The 27,454-nt window shown below is 39.5% G+C and overlaps 1 protein-coding gene across 2 annotated transcripts in view; it reads right to left on the bottom strand.

Annotated features, from left to right (window-relative positions):
• The window catches only part of LOC139715381 (uncharacterized), a 359,010-nt gene that overhangs the window by 264,827 nt on the left and 66,729 nt on the right, over nt 1-27,454 (bottom strand). The window contains exon 2 of one of the 2 annotated variants that reach the window (XM_071626954.1): nt 13,822-13,892. The exons of the other annotated variant lie outside the window; for it this stretch is intronic. Within the exon in view, the coding sequence (XP_071483055.1) occupies nt 13,822-13,892 (71 nt within the window). The remainder of the gene's footprint in view (nt 1-13,821; nt 13,893-27,454) is intronic. 2 annotated transcript variants of the gene reach the window in all.

Raw genomic sequence — 27,454 nt, forward strand, 5'->3', positions numbered from 1 at the left:
AAATTGGCGCCACTCCTTTGGGTATGTCCCGAGTTTGCAAGAAAACGGGTTAGGCCCTTGGAACATGTCGGAGTTTGAAGCCGCTTGAGCATACGTCATGATGAAAACAGGTAGAGAGGCAAAGAACCAAGCACCATGGGCGTATTCCAATAAGTCTCGATTTCTTTGGTTGAAATGTCAAACAATCCTCACAAAACAGTTGTTTGTTCCTGAACACGATAGAATTCTCCAAATTAAAATCCGATGGTAAGTATTTCTACAGATTTAGGACGATTTTGTTGAACAAAGTTCGAAGAGAGTGAAAAAAGCGTCGTAACACTCCAAGCGCCCTCTCTTCGACGCCGCCCAGGACTGTTTATGACCTCGAGGTACTATAGGCCTTGGGACGAGAGGCTGAAACAGCTTAGATTTCAAGTTTTGTTGCAATGCTCCTGCATTACACAAAATACATGTGATAGTTACCGTAAATATACGTTCTTCCTACATACATGTATGTGTGTTCATTTTCACTCATCTTGCACATAAATGAGAAATTTACGGATAAATCCATCACTTCATCGCTTGTAAAGCACTCAAGACATGTGGAACAAACTGGCAGCTCTACCAGAGTCACATGATCCCAAAGCACTAATTTCTGTGCTACTCACACGTATGCTAATGTGTTAAATACCTGTACTCGTGCAATACCAACAGCGTGTTGATGTTGCCATTTGAATGCTGTTTGAATGTGTGCATACTGATCGCAATGACATGATGAGGTACGGCTACTTGCACTGTATTGTCAATACTCCACTGCACCGAGATTGCACAACAGGACATAGGCCTAATGAATTTTACAGCGGGTTGTAATGATTGCTGACACATTGATAAAACAAGGAAAAGTAGAAATTATGTGGTGCGTAATATATGTCCCCGCCGGAAGTAGCATTTTGTAGCAAAATGTACAATGTAGGTCAAAAATCAAGGTCAAAGGTCAAAGAAGTTAATGGTCAAAATTCTGTGTACAAGTTTTGAAGCCCTCACCCAGTGCCATCACTTAAAGCAAACGGAATCGAAATCGGGTTAGAAATGGCGAAGGAGTAGCATTTTGTAGCAAAATGTACAATACAGGTCAAAAATCAAGGTCAAAGGTCAAAATTCTGTGTAGAAGTTTTGAAGCCCTCAATTAGTGCCATCACATAAAGCAAACCGAATCAAAATCTGGTTAGAAATGGCGAAGGAGTAGCATTTTTTTAGCCAATGTACAATATAGGTCAAAAATCAAGGTCAAAGGTCATAATTCTGTGTAGAAGCTTTGAAGCCCTCACCTAGGGCCATCACATAAAGCAAATGGAATCGAAATCGGGTTAGAAATGGCGAAGCAGTAGCATTTTGTAGCAAAATGTACAATATAGGTCAAAGGTCACAACTGATATTCTGTGTAGAAGCTTCAAAGCTCCCATGTAGTGCTCTCACATAAAGCAAACAGAATAAAAATTGGCTCATAAATGACAGAGAAGTAGCAAATTGAACATTTTGATCACACACGGATGCACACACCGACACACCGACACACACACGTATGGAGCCCGTTTCATAGTCCCCTGCTCGAACTCGTTCGGCGGGGACAAAAAAAACAACCAACACCACAATTACATATCATGCAACCAAACAAGCAATATCATACAAACTTGTCAGTGAATAAAGCGTCACAAGAAATAAACATACACCTACAATTTGTATAGCTGTGTGTGAGGATATGTTTTATGGGACTATATGGATTTGTTTTTGTGTCTGTGCGTGCATACAAAAACAAATACAGCCAAACCTCCCTTAGCGGCCACCTGTCTATGGTGGCCACTGAAAAATCCCCCCAAGAGAAAGGCCCTTTTAAAGACTGTGTGTATAGTGGCCACCTGTCTAATGCGGCCAGCAGCCACAAATTTTGTTTCCCATGGTAGATTTTAACCTGTCTATAGCGGCCACAGACCCACATGGAGCCATAACCTAGCCAATAATTCAACCATGCCAGTCATTCATGGGCAACGTTAAGTGATCGCCATAGCTGCATTCATCAGTCATTCAGTCATAATAATACACTAATGTTAAGCTTTCTTCACGACTGTACACATGCTAACTATGCTACAATTTAATAGACACCAGCATTGTTCAACGCATGAAACACATGTGTGCATATGTATACACATTATGTAAGTACTCATAGATCCTATATTATAATCGCGTAAGGATCGGCCCCATGCCTTCCCGTGCTTTATTTTGTGCGGCTATCTCCTCCGAAGCCGCCGGCTCCGGGCCCCCGAGACCGGTGCCGTCGGCAGCGGGAGGGTCTCTTCTATTTCCCGTTCGGGTTTCGTCCGCGCTCCTCCTCCGTGTCGACGTCGAGAGCGGTACAAAAAACAAAGAAAAACAAAAGACAAACACCGACATGCAGCGTTTGCGTGCTGGTATCCCGCGTCAGTGCGTGGCGAAAGCTCTATCATCGTTCTTGGACGCACACTCACGCACACGATGTATAAGGGTTATATACAGCTCGCGCCAGCTCGCAGGCTCAGGTCGCACACACAGAACTCTATACAATCTGTGGCGGTAGCACAGTGAGCATTCTCGCTCGCCCAGCTGATCGTTCGCGGAGACATGACACACACACTATGGGTACCGGGTACGGGCAATATATTGCTGAGAGATATGTGTATGCATTGAGCCTGTCGCTGTGTTGCATTGCATATCATGAGGCGTACTCGGTACACGGGAAGCTACGAATGCCGTATTTTATTTCCAAAACTGCAGGATGCTCTGCAGCTCAGCTACGTCATTCAGTTTGCTCTCAAGTCGGGTATCATTGTACTCAGACCGTTTAGCAGTGATGTCGACGGCTAAATATCCACTTAAATTTTGTTCTTGCCGATCGTTCCTTTCCATATCAGATTACAGGCCTGCGCCTGTGTATGTATTGACGATGGTTACACGAAACACACTATCTGCGTGCACGTTATGGGCTCTCATATACACGGCTCGGTCATACAAGGGCATTTACGTACAGTTCGCCATTGGCGTGCCCAAATGAAAACAGCGAATGCTGCTATTGTATTGTATTTTGCACAACTACAGGATACTGTGCAGCTCAGGTACGTCATTTAGTTTGCTCTCACGTCGGGTATCATTGTCAGACTGTTTAGGACGGCTAAATATCCACTTAAATTTTTATCCTTGCCGATCGTGCCCTTCCATTTCAGATTGCACGCGCCGCTGTCCATTCGTCATAGCTGCTGTAAACATGAATATTCATAAGACATGTGCGGACGTAGAGGAAAACCTCGCTTTGCCGACCACCTATTTTTGAAATTACCGTACAAGTGGAAATAAAATGGGTGGTTCTTTATGGTCCATCAAACCAAGTTTTGGTGATGAAAATAAAACAGAGAGAGCAAATGAAGACAAAAATATTTTTCTTTCCCCCCATAACGTGGGAAAAGAAATATTAAAGAAAAATACGAGGCCCTGAGACCCATGGATTCCAACGGGTGCCTACTTATTAACATAATGACTTCGGACATGTGTCATGGACAAATGAACTTTTTTTCCTTCACTTCCCTAGAATAATCATTCGTCCCTATAGTATACTTTTGTTCGCTTTTTTTGTGTGTGTGTTGTTGTTTTTTATGCACATCCAGACCCTCTCGATCCTATTCCTCCACATAAAGGGGTAAAACAGAAAAAAATGACAATACAAACAAAACACGAAAATTAGTAAAATAAGGAAATAGAAAAAAAATAATTATTTGAAGTCAAAAACAAAAAACAGCAAAAATCCGAGTCAGATTGTCAGGTCATTTTCTAAAAGCCTTATTTCGTTGATGCAGACACGTGTTCTCACACTCTTATTTATATCCTGTACAACTGAGCAGTGGAATACTTAGCGTACTTCCAGTGACAATTCTATAAACACAAAACACCACAATTTTTTTTTGATGAAAATAAACAAACATGAAATATATAAAACATGAAGTAAGAAAATACCACAAAAGTCCGAGTCACATGAATGGGTGGTTTAATGAAAAGTCTGACTTTGTCTATATAGACACATGTTCTCGAGAGGAAATTAAAGAACATCAGAATGAGAGACAGAGAGAGAGAGAGAGAGAGAGAGAAGGGGGAACAATGAATGATCCATCAAGTGCATTTCAGAAACAAGTCATAACCGTCAGATGAGATTGTCATCGGGTGGAAGGAGCACAGACGGGTTTTTCAAATAAAAACGTCGGAAAAGGGATATAAATGATGATATAACCCATTTGCATCTTTTCATTGAACCGAAAAGGGTGTGTGTGTGTGTGTGTGTGTGTGTGTGTGTTATTATGTGTGTGTAACGATCGATCAAACAGGTGTATTAACATTAGGAACGGACGACAACTTATTAGATGGGATTGCGTTGGGAGGGAAAATATTTTTATAATGAAAATGTGGTAAAAGAAGTATGAATCATGACATACAATGTAAGCTTCTTTCAAGCTTACGAATGAGGAGAAAAGATGTGTGTCTGTGGGGGCCAGAGAGGACTCATTTATATATATTAAAAAAAGAATAAAAAACACGAAGTTCTTTCGCTTCAACTAATAAAACGGGGCGAAAAAATATATATAAATCTAAAAATATGGGGCCCTCACTCCCGTGGATTTCCACGGGTGCTGCTAGTCCTATATTATAATCGCGTAAGGATCGGCCCCATGCCTTCCCGTGCTTTATTTTGTGCGGCTATCTCCTCCGAAACCGCCGGCTCCGGGCCCCCGAGACCGGTGCCGTCGGCAGCGGGAGGGTCTCTTCTATTTCCCGTTCAAGTTTCGTCCGCGCTCCTCCTCCGTGTTGACGTTGAGAGCGGTACAAAAAACATAGAAAAACAAAAGACAAACACCGACATGCAGCGTTTGCGCGCTGGTATCCCGCGTCAGTGCGTGGCGAAAGCTCTATCATCGTTCTTGGACGCACACTCACGCACACGATGTATACGGGTTATATACAGCTCGTGCCAGCTCGCAGGCTCAGGTCGCACACACAGAACTCTATACAATCTGTGGCGGTAGCACAGTGAGCATTCTCACTCGCCCAGCTGATCGTTCGCGGAGACATGATACACGCACTATGGGTACGGGCAATAATAATATTGCGAAGAGTTTTGGTGTGTATGCATATGAGCCTGTCGCTGTAGTGTTGCATTGCATATCATGATGCGTTCTCGGTACACGGGAAGCTACGAATGCCGTACTTTATTTCGCGAAACTATGTACAGGATCCTGTGCAGCTAAACTACGTCATTAAGTTTACTCTTAAGTCGGGTATTATTGTACTCAGACTGTTTAGCAGTGATCTCGACGGCTAAATATCCACTTAAATTTTGTCCTTGCCGATCGTGCCCTTCCATAATTATCAGATATACAGACCTGTGCCTGTGTATGTATTGCATGGTTACACGAAACACTATCTCCGTGTGGGCTCTCATATGGTGAATACACGGCGCAGTCATACGAGGGCATTTACGTACAGTTCGCCATTGGCGTGCCGAAATGAAGACAACGAATGCTGTTATTTTATTTCATTTTGCACAACTACAGGACACTATGCAGCTCAGGTACGTCATTTAGATAACTCTCAAGTCGGGTATCAGTGTAGTCAGACTGTTTAGGATGGCTAAATATCAACTTAAATTTTGTCCTTGCCGATCGTGCCCTTCTATTTCAGATTACACGCGCCGCTGTCGATTCGTTTACTGCATAACTGCTGTAAACATGAATATTCATAAGATATGTGCGGACGAGGGGGAAAACCTCGCTTTGCCGACCGCCTATTTTTGAAGTTACAAGTGGAAATAAAATGGGTGGTTCTATAGTCCGTTAAACCAAGTTTTGGTGATAAAAATAAAAAAAAGAGGGAGCAAATAAAGACAAAAATATTCTTCTTTCTCCTATAACGTGGGAAAAGAAATATTAAAGAAAAAAATACGAGGCCCTGAGACCCATGGATTCCCACGGGTGCCTACGTACTTATTAAACCTAATGAATATGATCTCCCCCTCCCCAAATAATAATGATTAAATGATGATGTAATAATAGCATTCAAAATGATAGTAATGATCAGGTACAGTCTGAAGCAGATAAACGGGTGAGGATATGTAAACATATTGTCGTTGTGTGGGATCTTTTATTTTAAATGACGACGTGTTAAAAAATAAGTATTATTCACTTCGACATACGCCATTTTTAAGCTTTTTCATGATGATAGCAGCAAGCGGGGTTATTTTAAAGTCCTATTCCATGGACCGGCTCCTCAGCTCAGGTGTTAGGAGGGGATGGCCATAGCTCAAGTGACGGGCATTTCCTAAAATCGTTGTGTTGGCCATTAACGTTTTTGTTTTTTGTTTTTTTTGGATTGTTGTACATGTCATGACACCCGCGAGAGTTGACTCGATGACTCGCTTGCATGGACTAGATATACGCTCCTAAAACTTGGAAAAAAGGCGTGGGGGATAGAGCTGTACATGTCGGTTGTGTATATGGAATGTGACGATGAAGGAGAAAGTGTCTTGAAACGTTACAATAAATTCCAAGAAAATAACGCTCTCTGGAAATTTGCCTATCGCTCTCGATCCCTTCCTCACTATCTCCCTCAATTTTTCTCTTTGTATTGGTAGAACTGAGCAGTGGAATTATCGCGAGCCAGAAAAACAACAGCAACAACAATAACACTATAGAATTTCATGACTTAGGCCTACTCGGCACAAGATCACGTATACGTGATTGCAGTGAATCTGTTTTGGACAGTTTACACAGGATTGTCTAAAGAAAACTCTTTCGTTAAGAGTAGAGCAACTTTTACCTGATGGAATGATGATATTTACAATCCTTACCGAATTAACAAATTCCCCTTTGATTCATTGTTAAATATATGTATATATATATATATATATATATATATATATTACTGTGTCCCAAACTCTAAATGGCTCTACCCCCCCCCCCCCCCCCCCATGATAAAAAGTCCTCTGGGCGGAAGAGGCACTATATAACAGGTCGATTTTTTCAATGTTTAAGAATAAATGTATCAAAAGCTATTTGAACCTCTTAAGTGAAGAGTACCTCTTACATGAATGAAAAAAAATATTCACAATCCTTATATTTTTTCCTTCCCCGTTTTTTCCCGTTATCAATGCGTCCAAACACCCAATGACTATGATCTCCCCCTCCCCAAATAAAAATAATAACAGATAACAATAAAGGTGATTTATATTTAATGATATTAATCACAATAACAATAAGAGAGATAATGATAATAATGAACAGTCTGAAGCAGAAACATGGATGATTCTATGATCCATCACACAAAGTTGGGTGGAAAAAACAAGCAAAAAGGAGGGAGCAAACGAAGGCGAAAATATTTGATTTGTTCTATTCTAATGCGCAGGAAGAGAAATATCAATGAAAAAACAAAACAAAACGTAAAAAAAACAAATACACACTGTACAAGGCCCTGAGAGCCGTGGATTTCCACAGGTGCCTGCGATGGAGGCACGTGCGTGGGGATGGGGGTGGGTAATTTCAAAGTAAAAATCTCCTCATTTCGACAGGAAGAATCTTTTGGCAGAATTTTCTGGGAATGTTATAACAACGCATTTTTAGTAATTTTCCCCGAATTTTCAAGTTGTTTTTGGTTTTGTTTATTTTATGCGGGGTGGATATTGTGTGTGTGTGTGTGTGTGTGTGTGTGTGTGCATATTGAGCGGGGAGGTGAGGGAAAACAAGACAATACCGTTGGATTTCAACGGGTGCTGCTAACCCCTCCAAACTCAAGTTCTGTGATAAATAAAGCAATTACCTGGCGGGTAGACGAGAGTAGCACACTTTCATGAAATAAACTGGAAAGTGTTTGTTTTATTTCAGTCATTAGAAATGTGGAAAAAATAAAAGCCCTCTGACCCGTGGATTTCCACGGGTGCTGCTAGTATATACAATAATGGTGCATGTTTAGTTTCAGTTTAGTTTATTTTGCACCAAGCATTAAAAACATACAGAGCATGTAATAAAACAATGGAAGTACAAAATGAGATACAAATAGAGAAAAATTCATAGGACATGTACAACATACTATAAGAAATAATGTGGCCATATGACTTTATACAAAAGACAATGCCATTGGTGGGGGAAGCAGCAAGAAAGGAAAAAGCCCTTGTGATTTTGTGAGTAGCTGACCCATGTACTGTACATACATACCTTTGACAGATTGAAAAAAAAATGTCAATTGAGTTCACAAAACAAAACAAACCAAAACAATGCAATCATGACAAAACAAAACTACGGAGGTATGGGCGATAACAACACAGAAAACAGCAACAACAAAATACGCCTTGAATTAGCTATGTGTGTAATCTTCCAATAAAAATTGTTTATATTTAATTTTAATATTATTTATAGATTTTGATGCTTCAATTTCTCTAGGGATAGAATACCATGTACGAGGACCCTGATATATAACTGAATTTTTAAAAAATGAGGGGTGCATGTGATATAAATGATAGTTTGCAGAATTTCTTGTTTTGTAATGGAGTGCTGTTTAGCGAGATATAATGTAAAAGGGATTCTGGAAGTGACCTTCTGTAACACAAATCATGTAGGCAATGCACACAAAAGTTGGATAACCTGTCTATAATGGCCACTCTTTTCGTCTCCCTTGGGTGGCCGCTATAGACAGGTTTGACTGTAATAAAATAAAAACATTTCATCCTGTTGTTTTTCTTTAGTTTAACATGTGTGTAAGTGTGCCTGTGAGCTGTGTGTGTGTGTGTGTGCTTGTTGAAAAAAATATGTGATATTGTTTCACTCCTGATTCATATGCAAAAGGCCCTTGCTGAATCTCTCATGCACAAGAGAACAGGTGTTGTTGCACATTCTGTATAATTCCCACAGCTGATTATTTCATTATTTACTGGTATTTTGTTTGTGTGCATGACAATGTGCACATACATATTGTCACACAAGTACATTCACACACACACACACTGCCACAAAAACATAAACATTGATTTCTTTGGGTCAATGGTATTACATTCACTTGAAAATCATAAAATATCATATACATTCAGTGTTTTTAATCATAATTGGAGTTTCGCAAATGTTTCTTATTCATCCTCCACCTCTGAGATATTGATTGTCTTGCCTGATAAAAACAAAAGAAAACAGTTGTCCATGGTTTGTGTATCTATTATGTTTCCTAAACATACTGTCATCAAAAAGTATGAGGAAAACTGAAAGCAATATTAACCTGGATTGTGGTGGAAATGTGACAGAATTTGCAGACATACAAAATTACAATGAAACAAGATGGTCTACTGTTTTTGTCAAAGTAATTTCCTTCATGAGTCTAAAAATCCTGTTTGAATTAAAAACACACACATAGCCCGCACCACGTTTTCAAAAGTGTATGTGTATGTGTGTGTGTGTGGGGGGGGGGGGGCACTTCTGGGGAACAAGCAAGCAAAAAACAAACAAAACAACAACAACAAAACAAGAGAGCCAGGGGTCTTGCGCTCACCTGAGTATCGCAGGTTCACCTTCCATGCATTCTGGCAGACTCTTGCGTGAGAACATTGGAAACTTGTGGTGGGGGTAGCTTTGAGAGCTGGGGACATGGTGTCTGCATGCATATTCCATCACACTGGTAAAAATACCTGCAAAGTACACTGTACTTTATAGAATGTTGGATTATGCAGTTTTGAAGAAAAAAAGACTTAAAGCCCTATCACTTCTGATTCTAGAGAACAACATTATTGAATATTCCTTATTTTGGAGGTTTGGACCCCCTCCAGTCCCCCAAGGGAGCATGGTGCCCTGTTGAAAAATTGAGATCTTAACCCCCTGGCATGATACCTGTCAAGTTTGGTGAATATTCATCGAGGGGTTTTCAATGATGATGAACATGTACAATTTTGTACAATTTACATCACCATTTGGACCCATCCCACCACAATCCCTTGGGTCCCAAGGAGTGGGGGGGGGGGGGCACTCCTGATTCTGCCATGAACAAACTTGAAACAACAGTCATCAATATACTGACTCATTGTATTTATAACTTAGCCCAATCACTTCTTGTTCTAGAGAAAATCTTTAAAGAATCCTTACTGGGGGCAGGTGGGGCATGGTGCCCATTTGATGGGAATGAGATTCTATCCCCCTAGGAATGCTAAGTGCCAAGTTTGGTGAAATTCATCATGGCATTTTCAAGAAAAAGATGAAGATGAAAGATGGGGCATGGTGCCCATTTGATGGATTTGGGATTATATCCCCCTAGGGATACTACCTGCCAAGTTTGGCGAAAATTCATCATGGAGTTTTCAAGAAAAAGATGAAAATCTACAATCTAGGCCTCAATTTGGGCCCCTTGGGACCCCCAGGTGGGGCATGGTGCCCATTTGATGGGAATGAGATTCTATCCCCCTAGGAATGCTAAGTGCCAAGTTTGGTGAAATTCATCATGGTATTTTCAAGAAAAAGATGAAAATGTACAATTTGGGCCCCATTAGGACCGCTCCCCACCCCCCTCCCCTGGGTCTCAAGGGGGGGGGGGGGGGTACTCCTGATGCCGCAATGAACAAACATGAAACTACAGTCATCAATATACTAACTCATAGTGTTAACTTAGCTCTATCACTTCTGGTTCTAGAAATTGAAGAAGATTTTTACAGATTTTTATATCTCTGGGGGCCTCCCAGGTGCGTATGGTGCCCACTTGAACAAATTGAGATCCTATCCCCTAGGGATTCTACCTGCCAAGTTTGGTGATAATCGATCAAGGGGTTTCTCATGAAAAAGATAAAAATGTAAAAAGTTTACGCACAACGGACGATGGACAACGAGCCATCGCAATAGCTCGCTTGAGCCTTCAGCTCAGGTGAGCTAAAAATGGGGGGGGGGGGGGCCTTCAGCGTGCAAACAACAAAGGCCTCACCAAGCTCACAGGTTTCATTCTATTTTTCCTCTAGTGCCACTTCTGAGATTAAAAAAAAGTGTGCGTGTGTGGGGGGGGGGGGGGGGGGCTCTTGGCCCCCCTGTTCCACTGGCCCTGACACACATACACAACGAGAGGATACTCTGCTTCGGAGTTCTCAGCTCTACAGTACACACTGCAAAGATATTAATCACGAGAGCTGGAGAGGGTATATCAGCATACAGTGAACACAATTTGGTTTTGTTGAAACTGCATCCCAGTTGGACCTGCTTCTTCCAAAATTGACAAGCAAGAAGGTATTGTCATGAATAAGACTGTCACATAAAAGACAAACAAACAAAGAACTGGAAAGACAAATAAAGAATTTAATTATCAACTCTCTAAAACTTGCCTTTTTCTACAAATTTTCATGACATTCATGTATGGATTATATAATAATTGTGAACTTACCCACTCTCTTATTCAAGATCAACATATTTTACATCTCACATCTAAAGCAAAAATTAATCAGAAAGATATAAGTCTAGAAGAATTATACATTCATCAGATCAAGGGCACATAAAATTGGATGATAACTCTTTCACAATTTGGCTTCGATGAGACTGTCCCAGTTCAACCTGTTTTCTTTTCTTTTTTTCAAATTGACAAATTAGAAGAAATTGTCTTGAATGATACTATCATGTATTAAAACAAATGAAAAATCGTAGGGACAAAAGTAAAATATCTCCCTCTCAGCTCATTTGTCATAGATAGGGTTGCTGTCGACAGTCTGTTATTGTCAGAATTGAATTCTTCACTTTCACTGGCGTGAAGTGATTCCTTCCTGGACTTTCAAAGTGTCTCTCAGATCTGGCACTTGGTTGGACCTTACCATTACAAGTTGACCTTCCTGTCTGAGAGATGGTGGGATGAAATGTAGTTGCGGATGTGACGTTTATAATCTCTTCTTTGGACTGTATGTTCTGCAGCCTACGCATTGATATGATATGACTTTTCCCACTCAGTAAAATGGATTTGGAAAAAAGAAGAGAAATGTGACAGAGAGTGCTGCAAAGAAGAAAGAATTCTGAAGCTCATACCTGCAAATGGAATTACCATAATTCAGTGCAGTAAACGCAGTCTTATGAGACAAACCAACTCATCTGACCTGATGACTAGAAAATCTTATACTTGAATTTCAAAGATAGTAAATAAGTTGTACAACAGATTTGATTAAACTGCTTTTCTTTTATTCCCACGCCCAATTATCATATTAGGGTACAGAGTATGACAATGGAAACAAAGTTCAGACATAAAAACCAGTTGTTATAATTGCAACAAACGCAATATTGGACAATGAGAGACTTATGAAAATAAGCCAACTGAAAAAAAAAAAATTGTTCATTGTGCACCAACTGCCTGAAAATAAAATCATTCTTTCATTACATAATTTTCATACCTTTGTGCAGCACAAAATTTCTTGATTATATAGATTGTATTAAAGTTGAAATCAGCAGCTTTAAGAACTTAAATGAATGAAATTTTTGTAAGGAAGCATTGCTCGGGTACATTACTTGGTACGAAAGAAATACCAGTCATATTTGCTGCCCTCTCTAACAAGTTCCAGCTCCCAATGTTTGACACTTAACGTTATGAGGCTCTCTTTCTTCCTCTTGCCTGAATGCCTGTCTCAATACCATTAGCTTGAGTGGCATATGCAGCATTTCCGCTGGAAGATGTGTGGCCAATCCTTCAAGGATCACCCTGGCACTTGAGATCAAATGATACATTTTGCTTTGGCTGTCCTATCTCTGACCTGTGATCAAAATGTATAACTAAAATGTTACTATTTCATCATCAAATTTCATGCTCAAATCTCTGTACTTGTTCACACAGCATATCTCAGAAAAGATATTAAATCAAATTCAATTAATGTAGTAAACAGTAAAAGTTGCAACACTTTCCTGTCTAACTGCTTGTTTGAGACAAAATCTTTTCCAATAGCATATGCACTTTCTTGAACCATTGAAACATCTTAAAAAGGAGCAGAAATAACAACTCGGGCATTGAGAATTAGGGGTTTCTGGGACGAACACTGAACTAGGGCTTTCTACAGCTCAGTCGGTAGAGCACCGGGCTAGCAATCCGGAGGTCTCAGGTTCAAATCCCGATGGAATCCCATTTTCTTTGCTCATTTTTCCACTAATAATTCATATTCATTTCTGGTCAGTTTTCCTCTGTTTACGTTTGTTACATACTCAAAAAGCCGCATCACTTTGGTGATCCCTCGCATATATCCCCAAGTTGAATCATCCTTCAGGTTTATGCCAGGTCTAAGGGTGTGCGTGTGTGTCCCACACAAACACACTGCTATAGCTTCTGACCATCCGAGCATTGAGAATTACGGGTTTCTGAGACGAACACTGAACTAGGGCTTTCTATAACTTAGTCGGTAGAGCACCGGGCTAGCAATCCGGAGGTCTCGGGTTCGAATCCCGATGAAATCCCATTTTCTTTGCTCATTTTTCCACTAATAATTTATATTCATTTCTGGTCAGTTTTCCTCTGTTAACGTTTGATAATAGATTTGGGTGGATTTGTGGAGCGAAAAGTGCTCGGAGAGGGAGAGTTTCTCCTTCCACTGAGGGCACCATGGTGGCTTGACCCAAGACTAATTCGGGTTTAATTTAAACCCGAAATAGAGTTGGGTTTAACTAAACCTCGCGAGCAGAATGCAAAGTTAAACTTCAGGTCTAGCCTAACCATAGGAGAATCTAAAATGGGTTTAAACCTTGGTTTACAATAGAATACTGGCCTAGGTGAGTAAAAAAGAAAAGGCATTGTGATACTAACCTCATCTGCAATGTCCACAGAAGCACCACACTGTAGCAATAAAATGGTCCCTTCTATGTGGCCACTGCAAGCTGTGGGATCAGAAAAAGTCAACAGAAAGAGCAAAGTTTAGAATTACAGATGCAAGAGGGACTTTGTCGACAGGATTCCATGAGGGCTGAGAATCACACTCCTTTAATGGTGCTAAAGTGTTTGGAAGATCTAAATTTCTAAAGAAACTATACTAAACAATGAACAAAGCATATTTTCACAAACATACACACACAAGACCACATACAAGGGCACTGCTAGGAAAGGATTTTGGCTTTCCCATAAGGTATAGCCTACTATATAATCTTGAGAGGATTTCTTACCAAAATGTATTTATTTATTAGGTGATCTGAGAGGATACTCTGATCACCTAATAAATAAATACATTTTGGTAAGAAATCATCTCAGGATTATATAGTATCCTCTCAGATCACCTTCTGTATCTGTATTGATTCTTTCTTTAATCTTTATTCTTTATTTCTTTCTCTTCAAATGTTGTGCAGGGGTTAACTCGAAAAGTCCTTAGACTTTTGATTTCAAACTTATACCACATGTATATTGTATCATGCCCTAAGGACAACAAATCTCTAGAGTGTATCATTGTGATCAGTCTCCCATGACGTCAGTATGACGTCATTTCCTCAAATCTCGTTCTCATTCGATCATATCTCATTAATGGAATGGAATTTCTCGATGAAATTCATATCTCATATAGCTCAAGTCCAGCTCTATCTATTCATATTCTCAAAATTCATCTCTAAATTTAAAATGTACACGTTCGCGGATGTTGAAATTCTAACATGCTCCAAGTGAGTTAAAAATTGTTTTGCACACGTTTCAGGTCATTTGGAGTATTTGGTAAAAAATAGACGGACGCGGACGCCGGTACAAAGCTCGTATGCAAGAGAAATTTCACGTTTGTTCACATGGATTGGATATCTAAGACATCAAAGACTAATTCGACAAAGTTTCAAGTTAATCCGACTCAATATGATGCCAGATAGGCACGTTAAAGTTGAAATTCCGCGTGTGCGTCAATGGCATTATATAGTGCAAATATGCCAAAAAACTGCCAATTTTAAATCTGAATAGACTCGTCAGGATGGACAATAACCCTCCATTTTCTTTACATATTTGGAAAGCTGGTGAGTTGTAGATATCATTTCATGGGTGGCCGATGCTGGAAAAATTATTAAAAGGTATCAAATTCCTCTATAAAATATAAAAACTACATTTTCAAAATGACATCACCAAATTTGAAGTTCACTCGAGTGTATCTCACTTATCCTTGGTCGATTTTCACCCAAATTTCAGTTATAGCTTTTTGAATCCCCTTTTAGGCAGGTGACCTCAAATTTCAGATTGGATTACATCATCACCCTAAAAAAAAATATATGAAAGTAACCATGTCAAATTTGACCAGTTTAAGTGTTATCTCTATGGGAGTACATTTTTTCTGGAAATAAAAATTTACATGGATGTTTTTATCTTGCACTAGCTCAATTGTCCCATTTTGGCTGTGCAAATGAGGTTCAAAGGTCAAATATTCTTTATTTTGTATCTTGCTTACTAAATGCTCAAGCGGGGCAACCTTACATACATATATATATATATGTGTTCATCTTGGAACTTTCCATATGTTGGACTTCGAATTTTGTAATTACAAGAAGAAAGAGTCTCAAATACGCCATGGATCCAACGAGAAGTTTTTTTTATTACAAAATTTTCAGCCTGCCTCAGGCCTTCGTCAGTGTAGTGTATACTAAGACAATGTCTTAGTATACACTACACTGACAAAGGCCTGAGGCAGGCTGAAAATTTTGTAACAAACAAAAACTTCTCGTTGGATCCATGGCGTATTTGAGACTCTTTCTTCTTATATATATATATATATATATATATATATATATATACATGGACCATGTTACCTGGATCATTTCACAAAAAACAACAACTTTTGACTTAGGCGAGACGGACCTTTAGTCACTGGCAATCCAGAATGCGTCCGGCATGCACGCATTCTCTTCTTCATTCCCGGACGCACGCATTCTACATGCATTGAGAATGCCCTATTGTTAATCCCCTCAGTCTTGTGAATAGAGGCATTCCGTCGTATTCCGAGAATGGGGATTATAGAATCCTCTATTCAAGGCATCCGCAATGCGTCCGAGAATGCAGACAGCTTATTGAAACCATACTTTTACGTTGCAGCTTCTTTCATGTGTGCCTCTATTGTCTTTGAGTTTTATATTATACCAGTGAGGTGTTGTCTCACCTCCCTGATTATACGTACCACTACGTTGTGCACTCCAACACATACGCTGAATGAATGAAGCGAGCGTTTCTTTAGTACACTCCGGCCACCAGCATGATTTGCGCTAGCGCTCTTTCCCTGCTTTTTTTGCAACGCATGCAGTTAGGCAAGGCTCCACACTAACTTTTATTTTTGGTGTCCTGATCGAACATTATTTTAGCATCGTACAAACTTGTAGATTATTAGAATATTACCGTTATTCATTTCCAAATGTAAAAGCTAACATCCTACATCTATCTTATTATCATACTTAGCCGAATGTTACTGTTTTTCATTTTTGAACGTCAAGGCAGACGTCGGACAAACGCAGTTGAATGTTACTGTTATTCATGTCGAAATGTAATAGCAAATATCCGACATTTATTTTAGCATCGTATGGAGCAGAATGTTTCTGCTATTCACTTCCAAACGTAAAAGCAATCATCTGACATTTATTTTGGCATCTTCAGGTGCTGAATGTTATTACTACAGTGTATTTACTTTCGAAAGTAAACGCAACATCCAACATTTATTTTATCATTGTACGTAATTGAATATTTTAATTGTTATTCATTTCTGAACGTCAGAGAGATCATTCAATTTTCGACATTTTAGCATCTTCCGGAGCTGAATGTTACAGCTATTTACTTTTGAAAGTGAAATCAAACATTAGATATTTATTTTATCATCGTACGAAATTGAATTCTTATTCATTTCTGAACGTCAAAGGGATTATTCGACATTTATTTTACCATCTTCCAGAGCTGAATGTTATGGCTATTTACTTTCGAAAGAGCAAACATCCGGCATTCATTTTATCATCGTACGTAGTTGGATACTATTGTTATCCATTTCCCAACGCCAAAGCAAACACTCGACATCTATTTTAGCATCTTCCGGAGCTGAATGTTACTCCCATTTATTTTCCAACATAAAAGCAAACACCAGACATTTATTTTATCATCGTACGGAGTTGAATGTTATTGTTATTCATTTCTGAATGTCAAAGCAAACATCAAACATTAATTTTACCATCGAACGCAGCTAAATGTTACTGTTATTCATTTCGAAACTTAAAAGCAAACATCGGACAATTATTTTAGCATTGAATGGAGCAGAATATTACTGCTATTCACTTCCGAACGTAAAAGCAAACATCCGACATTTAATCATCGTACGGAGTTGAATATTATTTATTTCCGAACGTCAAAGGGAGCATTCGACCTTTACTTTTAGCATCTTCCGGAGCTGAATGTTATTTACTTTCGAGCGTAAAAGCAAACATCCGGCAGGGTGCGACATACGCGCTTCCCCGATTGCCCGGGGCAAGTGAAAATCAAAGTCAGGCAAACGTTTAGGAACAAAGGTAAAAATGCTTGCCCGAATCGGGCAAGCAAACATTTCGAAGCCACCTTTTTCCCCATATTTTCCCTCTAACGAACCCATGAAATCACGCATACGCAAGCCTAAAACTAACGACTGTCTAGATCTAGCGATGTCACGATTCAACTAACCACAAAATTACTGTCGAACACTTACTTAATGCATCACCAACGTTTATATAGAAGAAAGTCCATATTATATTCCAATACACAACGTGTGTCTCGCCGAATAATGTGTGATGACAAAGCCAGTATTTTGGCAGTAAAAGTAGCGGCAACAGAAGAAACTGACTGTCGTTTTCTGCTCGCGGTAAGCTACTAGCAGGTAAGTCGAGTGGTGACTTGCTAGATGCGTGATCTACATCGTATATGTGTAAAGCACAGTCACCCAGAAAAAAGAAAATTCCCACGATATGTCAAGGTGCCAGACTGGAGTGAGGAGGGGGTGGAGAGGGAGGGAGACCAATCAACAGAAGAAACCGCGCGTATAACTGGCGGATTCTTGGAGGTCACGAACAGTCTGGGGTCTTGGGATGAACAGGGAGAGAATGCTTAATTAAAAATAGCTCAAGTCGAAGACCCAGTACAAACGTAATGATTCTTCATTTCTTTTAAAATCACTCTCTTGTGATTTTGAGGAGCTTAATGTTGGTGTTAGAACGTCATATTTTCATTAGATTGTAACTACTGTACGTATAATACCAGCACAATACTAACATATACCTATTGTTTTCATAATCTGTAAAACACAAATTTGACTGCCAGTGACAATAACAAAAAGACTTGTATTTGTTTTGTGCAGGGATTTTTTTTTGTCCTTATCCTGACTAACACTTCCGAGTTCATATGAAATTTCGATGTTTCACTGCAGCTTCAACGGCCTGAAATTAATTACTGAAAGATTGTCTAAATGCATTTGAAATGTCAAATTTAGAGAATGCAAATCTATGTGGATGATCACCGGATGTGGGCGATGATCGTCTTCATTGATCTGTACCCTCTAAATTTGACATTTCAAATGAATATAGTAGGCAATGTTTTAGTAAATTCTGAAGCATTGTGAATCATGAAATTTTTGGCAACCATCCATTTGAACTTCAGGCATGAAAAGCTCCTACGATTCAGCAAAAATAAGTCAACAAATCAGAGATAAAGTTCCTTCGAATTGAGAAGTAGCAGGCAGATTTGCTGGGCGTGAGACCACAAGAAGCTTCAGCTTTACTTTGAGTCACAATCGTGTGTTGTCGGGAAGTTTTCACAAACTCCAGGATCACCCCTCCCCCTGCCAACTCCAACATGTTGCTCCCAAACGTGCATGGTGAAAGCATGGCGTCTCGATGTCACCGTCAGGTACTCGAGGCTGCTTTGTTTTTGTCTTGGAATATTGATTCATTTCTTGTCATGACATAAGAGTAGTAATCTTTCTGCATGACTATGTAAAAAAATTGTGATTCTTAACTCGTCTTTTTGATGTTTTTCTTTCAGTCCAAAAGGAAGACAAAAATCATATCATGACGTTTGCAGTTGTTCAAAAGGTCTGCTATTGATAACTCACAGACTACTCTAGTAATCACCTGTTCTTAGGCCCTCCACCCATCCTGCAATTTACACGTGCGCGCAAATTCGTCGTTTTGCCAGCTAGCTGTCGGAATGTGCTTTGAAGCCTGACCTGGCTGGCATGAATGGGTATCGAGTTTCAATCAACATCTACTGTTGTTTTATTCTTGTTCAATCAACATCTACTGTTGTTTTATTCGTTTCACCTGACAGAAACACAGAAATCAGGAAGGTGTAGGGAAGAGGTTTTTGTTGTGTGTTGCAATGTGTGTGTGTGTGTGTGTTTTCTCGTGTTTTTTTTTTTCTTCTTTTTTTTTCCAATGGGATCAAGGCCAAGGTGGGGGAAAGAACAGAGTGAAATGAGTACAAGTACACAGTGAAAGGAGTCAGGTAGAGGGGAGGTGGAATAACCAATTACCAGAAGCATTTCAAATATTTAAGTACCATTATGTGAAAAAAAAATAAGGAGTGCTACACGTATTTTAGTCAGAGCTGCCAACCTTTAGAAGCACATATTAGTACTCAGCAGCTCCAAAATTCGTATTTTTCCACCAGAATTCATATTTTTTCAATCTCCCTCTTTTTGCTATTTTGAATTAAACTCGTTGACTTACAGGGCCTACAGGCTCTAAACATACTAGTAACGTTATGACACATGCCGAAGCATCCAGCTGGTCACCAGCACGATAAAGATTCTGAACTACGCAATGTTCAGCGTTGATTGATTGCTTTCTCGCAATGAATGTGTACAAGATCAAATTCGTACCTCCAAAAACTTGCTGGGCTGATTATGGAAGCTTCCACTATCTAGCAGGGGACGGGGAATGCTTGATCTTCTCAAGAGAGCTTCTGTGTGAGCGGATGCAAAACTCTTTTCTGTGTTTCCAATCATTGTTTACTATTAAAACATAATCATGCGTATTTTTCAGGATTTTTTCATTTTATTGGATTTTAAACATTAGTATTTTCCGAAGTATTCCAATTCCTTTTCCCCTGACTGTAATCGGAAAGTCTGCGATAACGATGAATGCAAAATGCCGCGCTGTGTGTGGAAGCGCCAATGTGGTGCAAACACGTGGCTTCACTTTCAAGTTTAAAGGAATGCGCCATGTGCTCCTGCCTATAAGAGGTTACTGCAAGTTCGATGGATCGAATGCGCCATAGCTGAGCTGAGCTGAATGGCTTGTTTACGGTAAACATGCAGTTTATGTTCGATATGAAGAAATCATTACGTCTTTCATGAGGGAAGAACACACAAAACAAACAAACAAACAAAATACACCCACGAACGAATGTTGATAGCCAAAACTTTGAAAAGTAATACTAGTAAGCAGTTTTGATGAGCGTGAACTGAAATTAGTTGTCATTACACGTTGTATTTTGCTGTCTAACCAGGTGATGACTGCATCTCATTGGACCTACTCGTAGTGAATTTGTCTGGGCATACGAGACCTTTCATGTATTTCTGTGATTGCATTTTTAATTGACTGAATAATCAATCATTTTTGTATTGTTCAGGGAACATTAGATATTTGATTAAGTACACTATAATCGACAGTTCGATGTTTCCTACTATGCGCCAAAAGAAAGGCTATAGACATAGAATCATGATATCTTGCAATGATTCCTTTAATTCAACTAATGAGCTGGTTCTTCGATCGATATTTCCAGGATGATTACACGCCGTTTATTCCAGTGCGCGCATTCTTTCGTCTGGCACGCACCTGGGTGTGGCACCTGCTTTTGTGGAAATTTCCACAAGGGAGAGGGGTGGGGTGTCAAGATTCTTCGAGCCGAAGAGACAGCATACACAATCTCTTCGCTTTTATTTATTGTCATTCGTGTTTTCCCCTTATTCTTTGCTGAAATTGAACATTTAGATTTAACTTTACGAAAGTTGCTATAGCACATGGTTCTTTTTGTTCAATCGTTGTGAGGTGTGACGGTGTATGTAATTTTTTTTTATCATTCTTGAGAGGGGAAAGAAGAGTAAGGGGGAAAGGGAAATAAAACAAACGTCACGTACGCTAAGCATTCACAGGAAGCCGTCTTTTTACACAGGTCACCAGCATAGTTATCATCATCACCATCAGACATCACTCGAGATAATTTTTGGCTTTGTTTATCAACATTAAGAAACACGCATAGTCCCTCGAGATAAACACCTAGGAAAATAAACAACAAATACAAAGTATCAACACCTCCCAACAACACAAATATTTAGAAAAGACAACAAATAGCACATCGAAGTGGCTGGGATCAAACTCCGTCGCTTCGATTCGAAAAAGGATTGCAGCGAAGCGGAGAAATCGCCGTTACGAAAAAACAGTGCACAGAATTACGTTTAAATACTTCAAAGTATAAAGGGAACGGATAAAGTTAAGTGATATTTCCTAAAATGGAAGAAATCGTACCAAACGAGGTATGAGAAACGACAGAAATAAAACGAAGTTTAGCAGTAAGCTTATAGGCCCTAGCAAAAGTTTGCAGCACCGAAAGCTACGCGAAAATAAATACACATTGGAAACTCGGTATTGCGACGAGATCCTTGGGATCAAGTCAATAAACGATACAAAACAAACGAAATTAATTCATTTTGACTGGAAAATAGTTTGTGATAAGTATTCTGCTATATGAGATCTCCTTTAATAGGCCTAGATCTAGACAGTATAAACTATATCAAGTTTCCACAATCCGTCACAGGAAAGAAAGTTCGAGCGCTTTTCACCTATACAGTGCACATGGACAGAAACTCTTGAAATACTTGCAATGACATTGCCAATAGCACACAACACTCTATTAAAAAGGCATTTCGTATTTGGGAGCAAGGGAAAAGCAGATGAAGAAAAAGAGAAAAAGAAGCAGACATTGGGCAATGGAACGCTCACTATACCCTGCCTCAAATAATGAAGGGTACGAGTATGCAGCTACTCAGGCCAAGGAGGTATGATATCTCCTTGACAACACGTTGTATGCTACACACACTAAATGAAAAAAAAAAGAATGTATATAACCAATAGAAAACGTAATGCCGTAAACTTGACAAAAAAACGGAATAATTACCGAAAAATCGCAATGGTTGACATCTCTGCCAAAAACGCACGTCGGGCCACCCAAATTTCAGACATGAAGATTTTGGTGGCCCGATCGGGTCCCCAAAAAAAGTCGGATATTTGCCTTACCTTTAGGAAATTAACAGCGGTAACAATCGGCTCCGTATACGAAGATGCTAAAATAAATGTCAGATGTTTGCTTTCAATTTTGGAAATAAATAAAGGTAATCATACCGGGAAAAATAACGGTAATCATAACGGTTACGGAAATCATACGGAGTCAAATATATTCGACCCCGTATATGTCACGATGTTTGCTTATACTGTTGGAAATGAATAACGGTAAGATTCAGCGCTAAAATTAATGTCAGATATTTGATTTTGCGTTCGGGAATGAATAAGGATAACATTCGGCTCCGGAAGATGCTCTTATGAATTTCGAATGTCTGCTTTGGCGTTCGGAAATGAATAATAATATTCAACTCCGTACGATGATAACATAAATGCCGGATGTTTCCTTCTAAGTTCGTAAGTAAATAGCAATAACATTCAGCTCCGGAAGATGCTAAAATGAATGTCAAGATGTTTGCTTTCTACTGTTGTAAATGAATAACGGTAAGATTCAGCTCCGTATGGCGCTAAAATTTATGTCAGATATTTGATTTTGCTTTCGGGAATGAATAAGGGTAACATTCAGCTCCGGAAGATGCTAGTCAAATGATTCCATTGACGTTCGGAAATGAATAACAATAACATTCAATTCCGTATTAAGATGATAAAATAAAAGTCTGATGTTTGCTTTTATGTTCGAAATAGCAATAACATTCAGCTCCGGAAGATGCGAAAATGAATGTCGAATGTTTGCTTTGGTGTACGGAAATCAATAACAATAATATTCAACTCCGTACGGTGGTAAAATAAATGCCGGATGTTTGCTTTTGCGTTCGAAAGTAAATTGCAATAACATTCAGCTCCGGAATATGCTAAAATAAATGTCGAATGATCCCTTTTCGTTCGGAAATGAAAGACGATAATATTCAACTCCGTAAGATTATAGAATGAATGTATGATGTTCGTTTTTAATGTTCGGAAGTAAATAACAATAACATTCAGCTCCGGAAGATGCTAGAATAAAGTAAAATGTTGAATGATCCCTTTGACGTTCGGAAATGAATGACTATTCAACTCCGTATGAGATCATACAATATATGTCCGATGTTTGGTTTAATGTACGAAAGTAAATAGCAATAACATTTAGCTCCGGAAGATGCTAAAATGAATGTCGAATGTTCGCTTTGGTGTACGGAAATGAATAACAATAATATTCAACTCCGTGAGGTGGTAAAATAAATGCCGGATGTTTGCTTTTGCGTTCGAAAGTAAATTGCAATAACATTCAGCTCCGGAAGATGCTAAAATAAATGTTGAATGATCCCTTTTACGTTTGGAAATGAAAGACAGTAATATTCAACTCCGTAAGATTATAGAATAAATGTCTGATGTTCGTTATTGATGTTCGGAAGTAAATAACAATTACATTCCGCTCCGGAAGATGCTAAGATAATGTCGAATGATCCCCTTGATGTTCGGAAATGAATAACAATAACATTCAACTCCGTACGTTGGTGAAATGAATGCCGGCTGTTTGCTTTTGCGTTTGAGAATAAATTGAATAGCAATAACATTCAGCTCCGGAAAATGCTAGAATAAATGTCGAATGATCCCTTTGATGTTCGGAAATGAATGACTATTCAACTCCGTATAAGATGATAAAATAAATGTCTGATGTTTGCTTTAATGTTCGAAAGTAAATAACAATAACATTCAGCTCCTGAAGATGCTAAAATAAATGTCGAATGATCCCTTTGACGTTCGGAAATGAATAGCAATAATATTCAACTCCGTTCGATGATAATAATGTTTGCTTTTACTTTTGAAAGAATAGCAATAACATTCGGCTCCGGAAAATGCCAAAATGAATGTCAGATGATTGCTTTTACATTTGGAAGAGAATAGCAATAACATTCTGCTCCATACGATGCTAGATTAGATGTTGGATATTTGCTATTACATTTCAAAATGAATAACACTAACATTCAGCTGCACTTGATGGTAAAATAAATGTCTGATGTCTGCCTTGACGTTCAAAAATGAAAAACAGTAACATTCCGCTCCGTACGATGCTAAGATAATTGTCAGATGATCCATTTCACTTGCGGAAGTGGACAGCAGTAACATTTGGCTCCGTATGACAATAAAGTAAATGTTTGATGTTTGCTTTTGAATTTGGAAATGAATGACGGTAATATTCTTCTCCGTACGGTGCTCACATAAATGACAGATTGTTGCTTTTACATTTGGAAATGATTAACGGTATCAATCGGCTCAATTAGATGCTAAAATAGATAGCGGGTGTTTGCTTTCACGTTCGGAAATGAATAAGGATAACATTCAGCTCCGTAAAATGCTAAAATGAATGTCGGTTGTTTGCTTTTACATTTGAAAATGATTAACGGTAACATTCGGCTCCGTAAGGTGCTAAAACACTAGTAAATGTTCCATGATTGCTTTTGCAATAAGAAGTGAATAACGGTTACTTTCGGCTCTTTACAATGCTAGAACAAATGTCGGATGTTTCCAAATGTTTGCAAATGCGGCGCATACTATAGTATTGAATTCAAGCTCACGTTCACGCGACACGGTCTGTTGGCTGCTTTATAGAAAGCTGGATTGCTGGTGAATTAATCCCTTTACCGTCAGGTTTTTGCAGACAACAGAGGGATTAATCCAGGTCACCTGTATTGTTGAAGCATTCTCAGTTTCATTCCGGAATGCCCGGCTTATTTCTAGGCCCTGTTAAGCTGAGCATTCCCAAGCAGCGGCCGGAATGGGTGTAGAATGCGCGCATTCTGGAGTGCATGCCACAAAGATAAAGGGCATTCTGAACGCATTCTGGATTTCCAACGACTAAAGGTCCGGCGCGCCTTAGATGCCATATTGGCTGTGCAAGGAAGTGTCAATGGTCATGACTACTTCGTCCTGTATCTTGGTAATTACATGCCCTATCACTCCCATATTTTGCACATATTTAGCCCATGTCATATGGATCGTTTCATGAAATAACTACCTTCTAATCAGATGCCATCCTGGCTGTCTAAAGCAGGGTAAAGGATCAAACATATCTTGGTAAATACATGGCATATTGCCCCCATATTTTGCGCAGATATAGACCTTGTCAGAAGGATAATTTCATAAGACAACGGCTTTTTCCTCAGACGCCATCTTCAGGGGTGGATCCAGGAATTCTTTAAAGGGGGGGGGGGGGCGCAAACAATATTTCTGGTGCTACTTCCGGGTTTCATGTCATTTTTAAAAACATTTCTTTTGTTGTAACCACAAATAAAGAGGGGGAGCGTGCCCAATGCGCCCCCCTCTGGATCTGCCACTCATCTTGCATGTAAAAATGAGGTTCAAAGATACAAAATGCTCATTTTGTCTCTTTGTTAGCATAACATGCCCTTTCCATTTTAAATCTGTAGGCATGACATGTTTGATTCCCCTTCCTTCAATGAGAATCTCACAAATCATTTATTTCCAAATATATCGGATCATTGCGAATTCTTTCTCCTCAAATGTTGTGCAGAGGTTAAGTCAAAAAGTCCTTCGGCTATTAATTTCATATTTCAGAGATTATGTTCAATTTAATTTAGTTCAATCTATTCGGCACAAGAAATAAGAAGTACATTATGTAAACAATGAAAACAAAAGCAATGTGTATAGTGGCACATGTTTAACAAATCAACGCCAGGACTTCTTTGAAGCAACTAGAGTTTGTTAGTGGGGCCCACGTGTGCCAAATCTCATGTCAAATGCTCAACAAGAGACCCGGGGGTCTTGCACTCACCTGAGTATTGCAAGTTCACCTTCCATGCATTCTTGCAGACTCTTACATGATAAGATTGGAAACTTGGGGTGGGGCAGCTTTGAGAGCTGGGGGCATGGTGTCCATTTGGTGTCCATTTGTGTATTCCATCACACCAGTAAAAATAACTGCCAAGTACACTGTACTTTATAGAAAGTTGGACTATGCAGTTTGGAAAAAAAGTCTTAAAGCTCTATAAACTTTTGATTCTACAAAAGACTTTTATTGAATATTCCTTAATTTAGGAGGTTTGCCCCCCCCCCCCCCCCCCATGGGCCCTCAAGGAGAGCATGGTGCTCATTCGAAGACATTGAGATCCTGCACCCTAGGAATGCTACCTGCCAAATTTAGTGAAAATCCATTGTGGAGTTTTCAAGAAGATGATGAAAATGTACAATTTAGGCCCCCATTTGGACCCCCCCCCCAGGCTCCAAGAGGGAATACCCCTGGATCTACCGTGAACAAACTTGAAACTACACTCATCAATGTACTTCCTCATAGTATTAACTAAGTTCTATCACTTTGGGTTCTAGAGTAGATTTTTAAGTATTCCTTAATTTTGGAGTGTTTGGGCCCCCCTCCCCTGGGGACCCCCATATGGGGCATGGTTCCCATGCCGTCAAGCCCCCGTTTGAGGCGAGACCCCATCGCCAAACGAAGCTGATGGGGTGCTATATCCCCCTAACAATTTGTCGTTTGAGAAGTGGTAGTAGATGTCTTTGCCCACTGCAAAATAGCTTTCTACTCAGGCGTGGCAAACCTGGAGGCCAAGCCAGGGTTTAAGGAGTGGAACAGCTGTCATATTACGTAAGAGCATGATAAGGATATCTGCCTGTGGCAGACCATTCAAAGTGCACTCAATTTTCTCTCTTCTTTCTAAAAATTTTAGATTTTATATCCTATTGAGAAATTCTGTAGTCATTCGTTTTGAATTTCGAGCGAAAAATTTTGACTCATAGATAACGAAAATACAGGAATAAGAAGGAGAGCATTGTAGAAGTTTGTCGACACACACAGGCACCATGGAGCTACATAGCCCATGCCAAAACCCAAACAATCTCCTCCTCTCGCGGGTGCCCCCCCCCCCCCCCCCACCCCACTGTGGCGGTGACTGATGCTTAGATTAGGCCAGGGTCAAGAAACAGGTGTTTTATATCTTTGGTTTTTAAGTCCATGATTGCCAAGATATACACTGGCATTGTCTACGCATTGTCTACAGGGGTGTAGCTTCTTCAAACGAGAGATTTGCCTCATGCCATTTGAACAAATTATGATCCTAATGTTAATGCACAACGGATGACGCATGCCCAACAATGCATTTCAGACGCAGCGCATCACAAAAGCTCACTTGAGCCTTCGTGACTCAGGTGAGCTAACAAATCCAGAGAATGTTCAG

The sequence above is a fragment of the Diadema antillarum genome, unplaced genomic scaffold, assembly GCF_040938485.1.
Source record: "Diadema antillarum isolate AM-2024a unplaced genomic scaffold, OU_Dant_1.0 scf00000047, whole genome shotgun sequence".
Lineage (NCBI taxonomy): Eukaryota > Metazoa > Echinodermata > Echinoidea > Diadematoida > Diadematidae > Diadema > Diadema antillarum.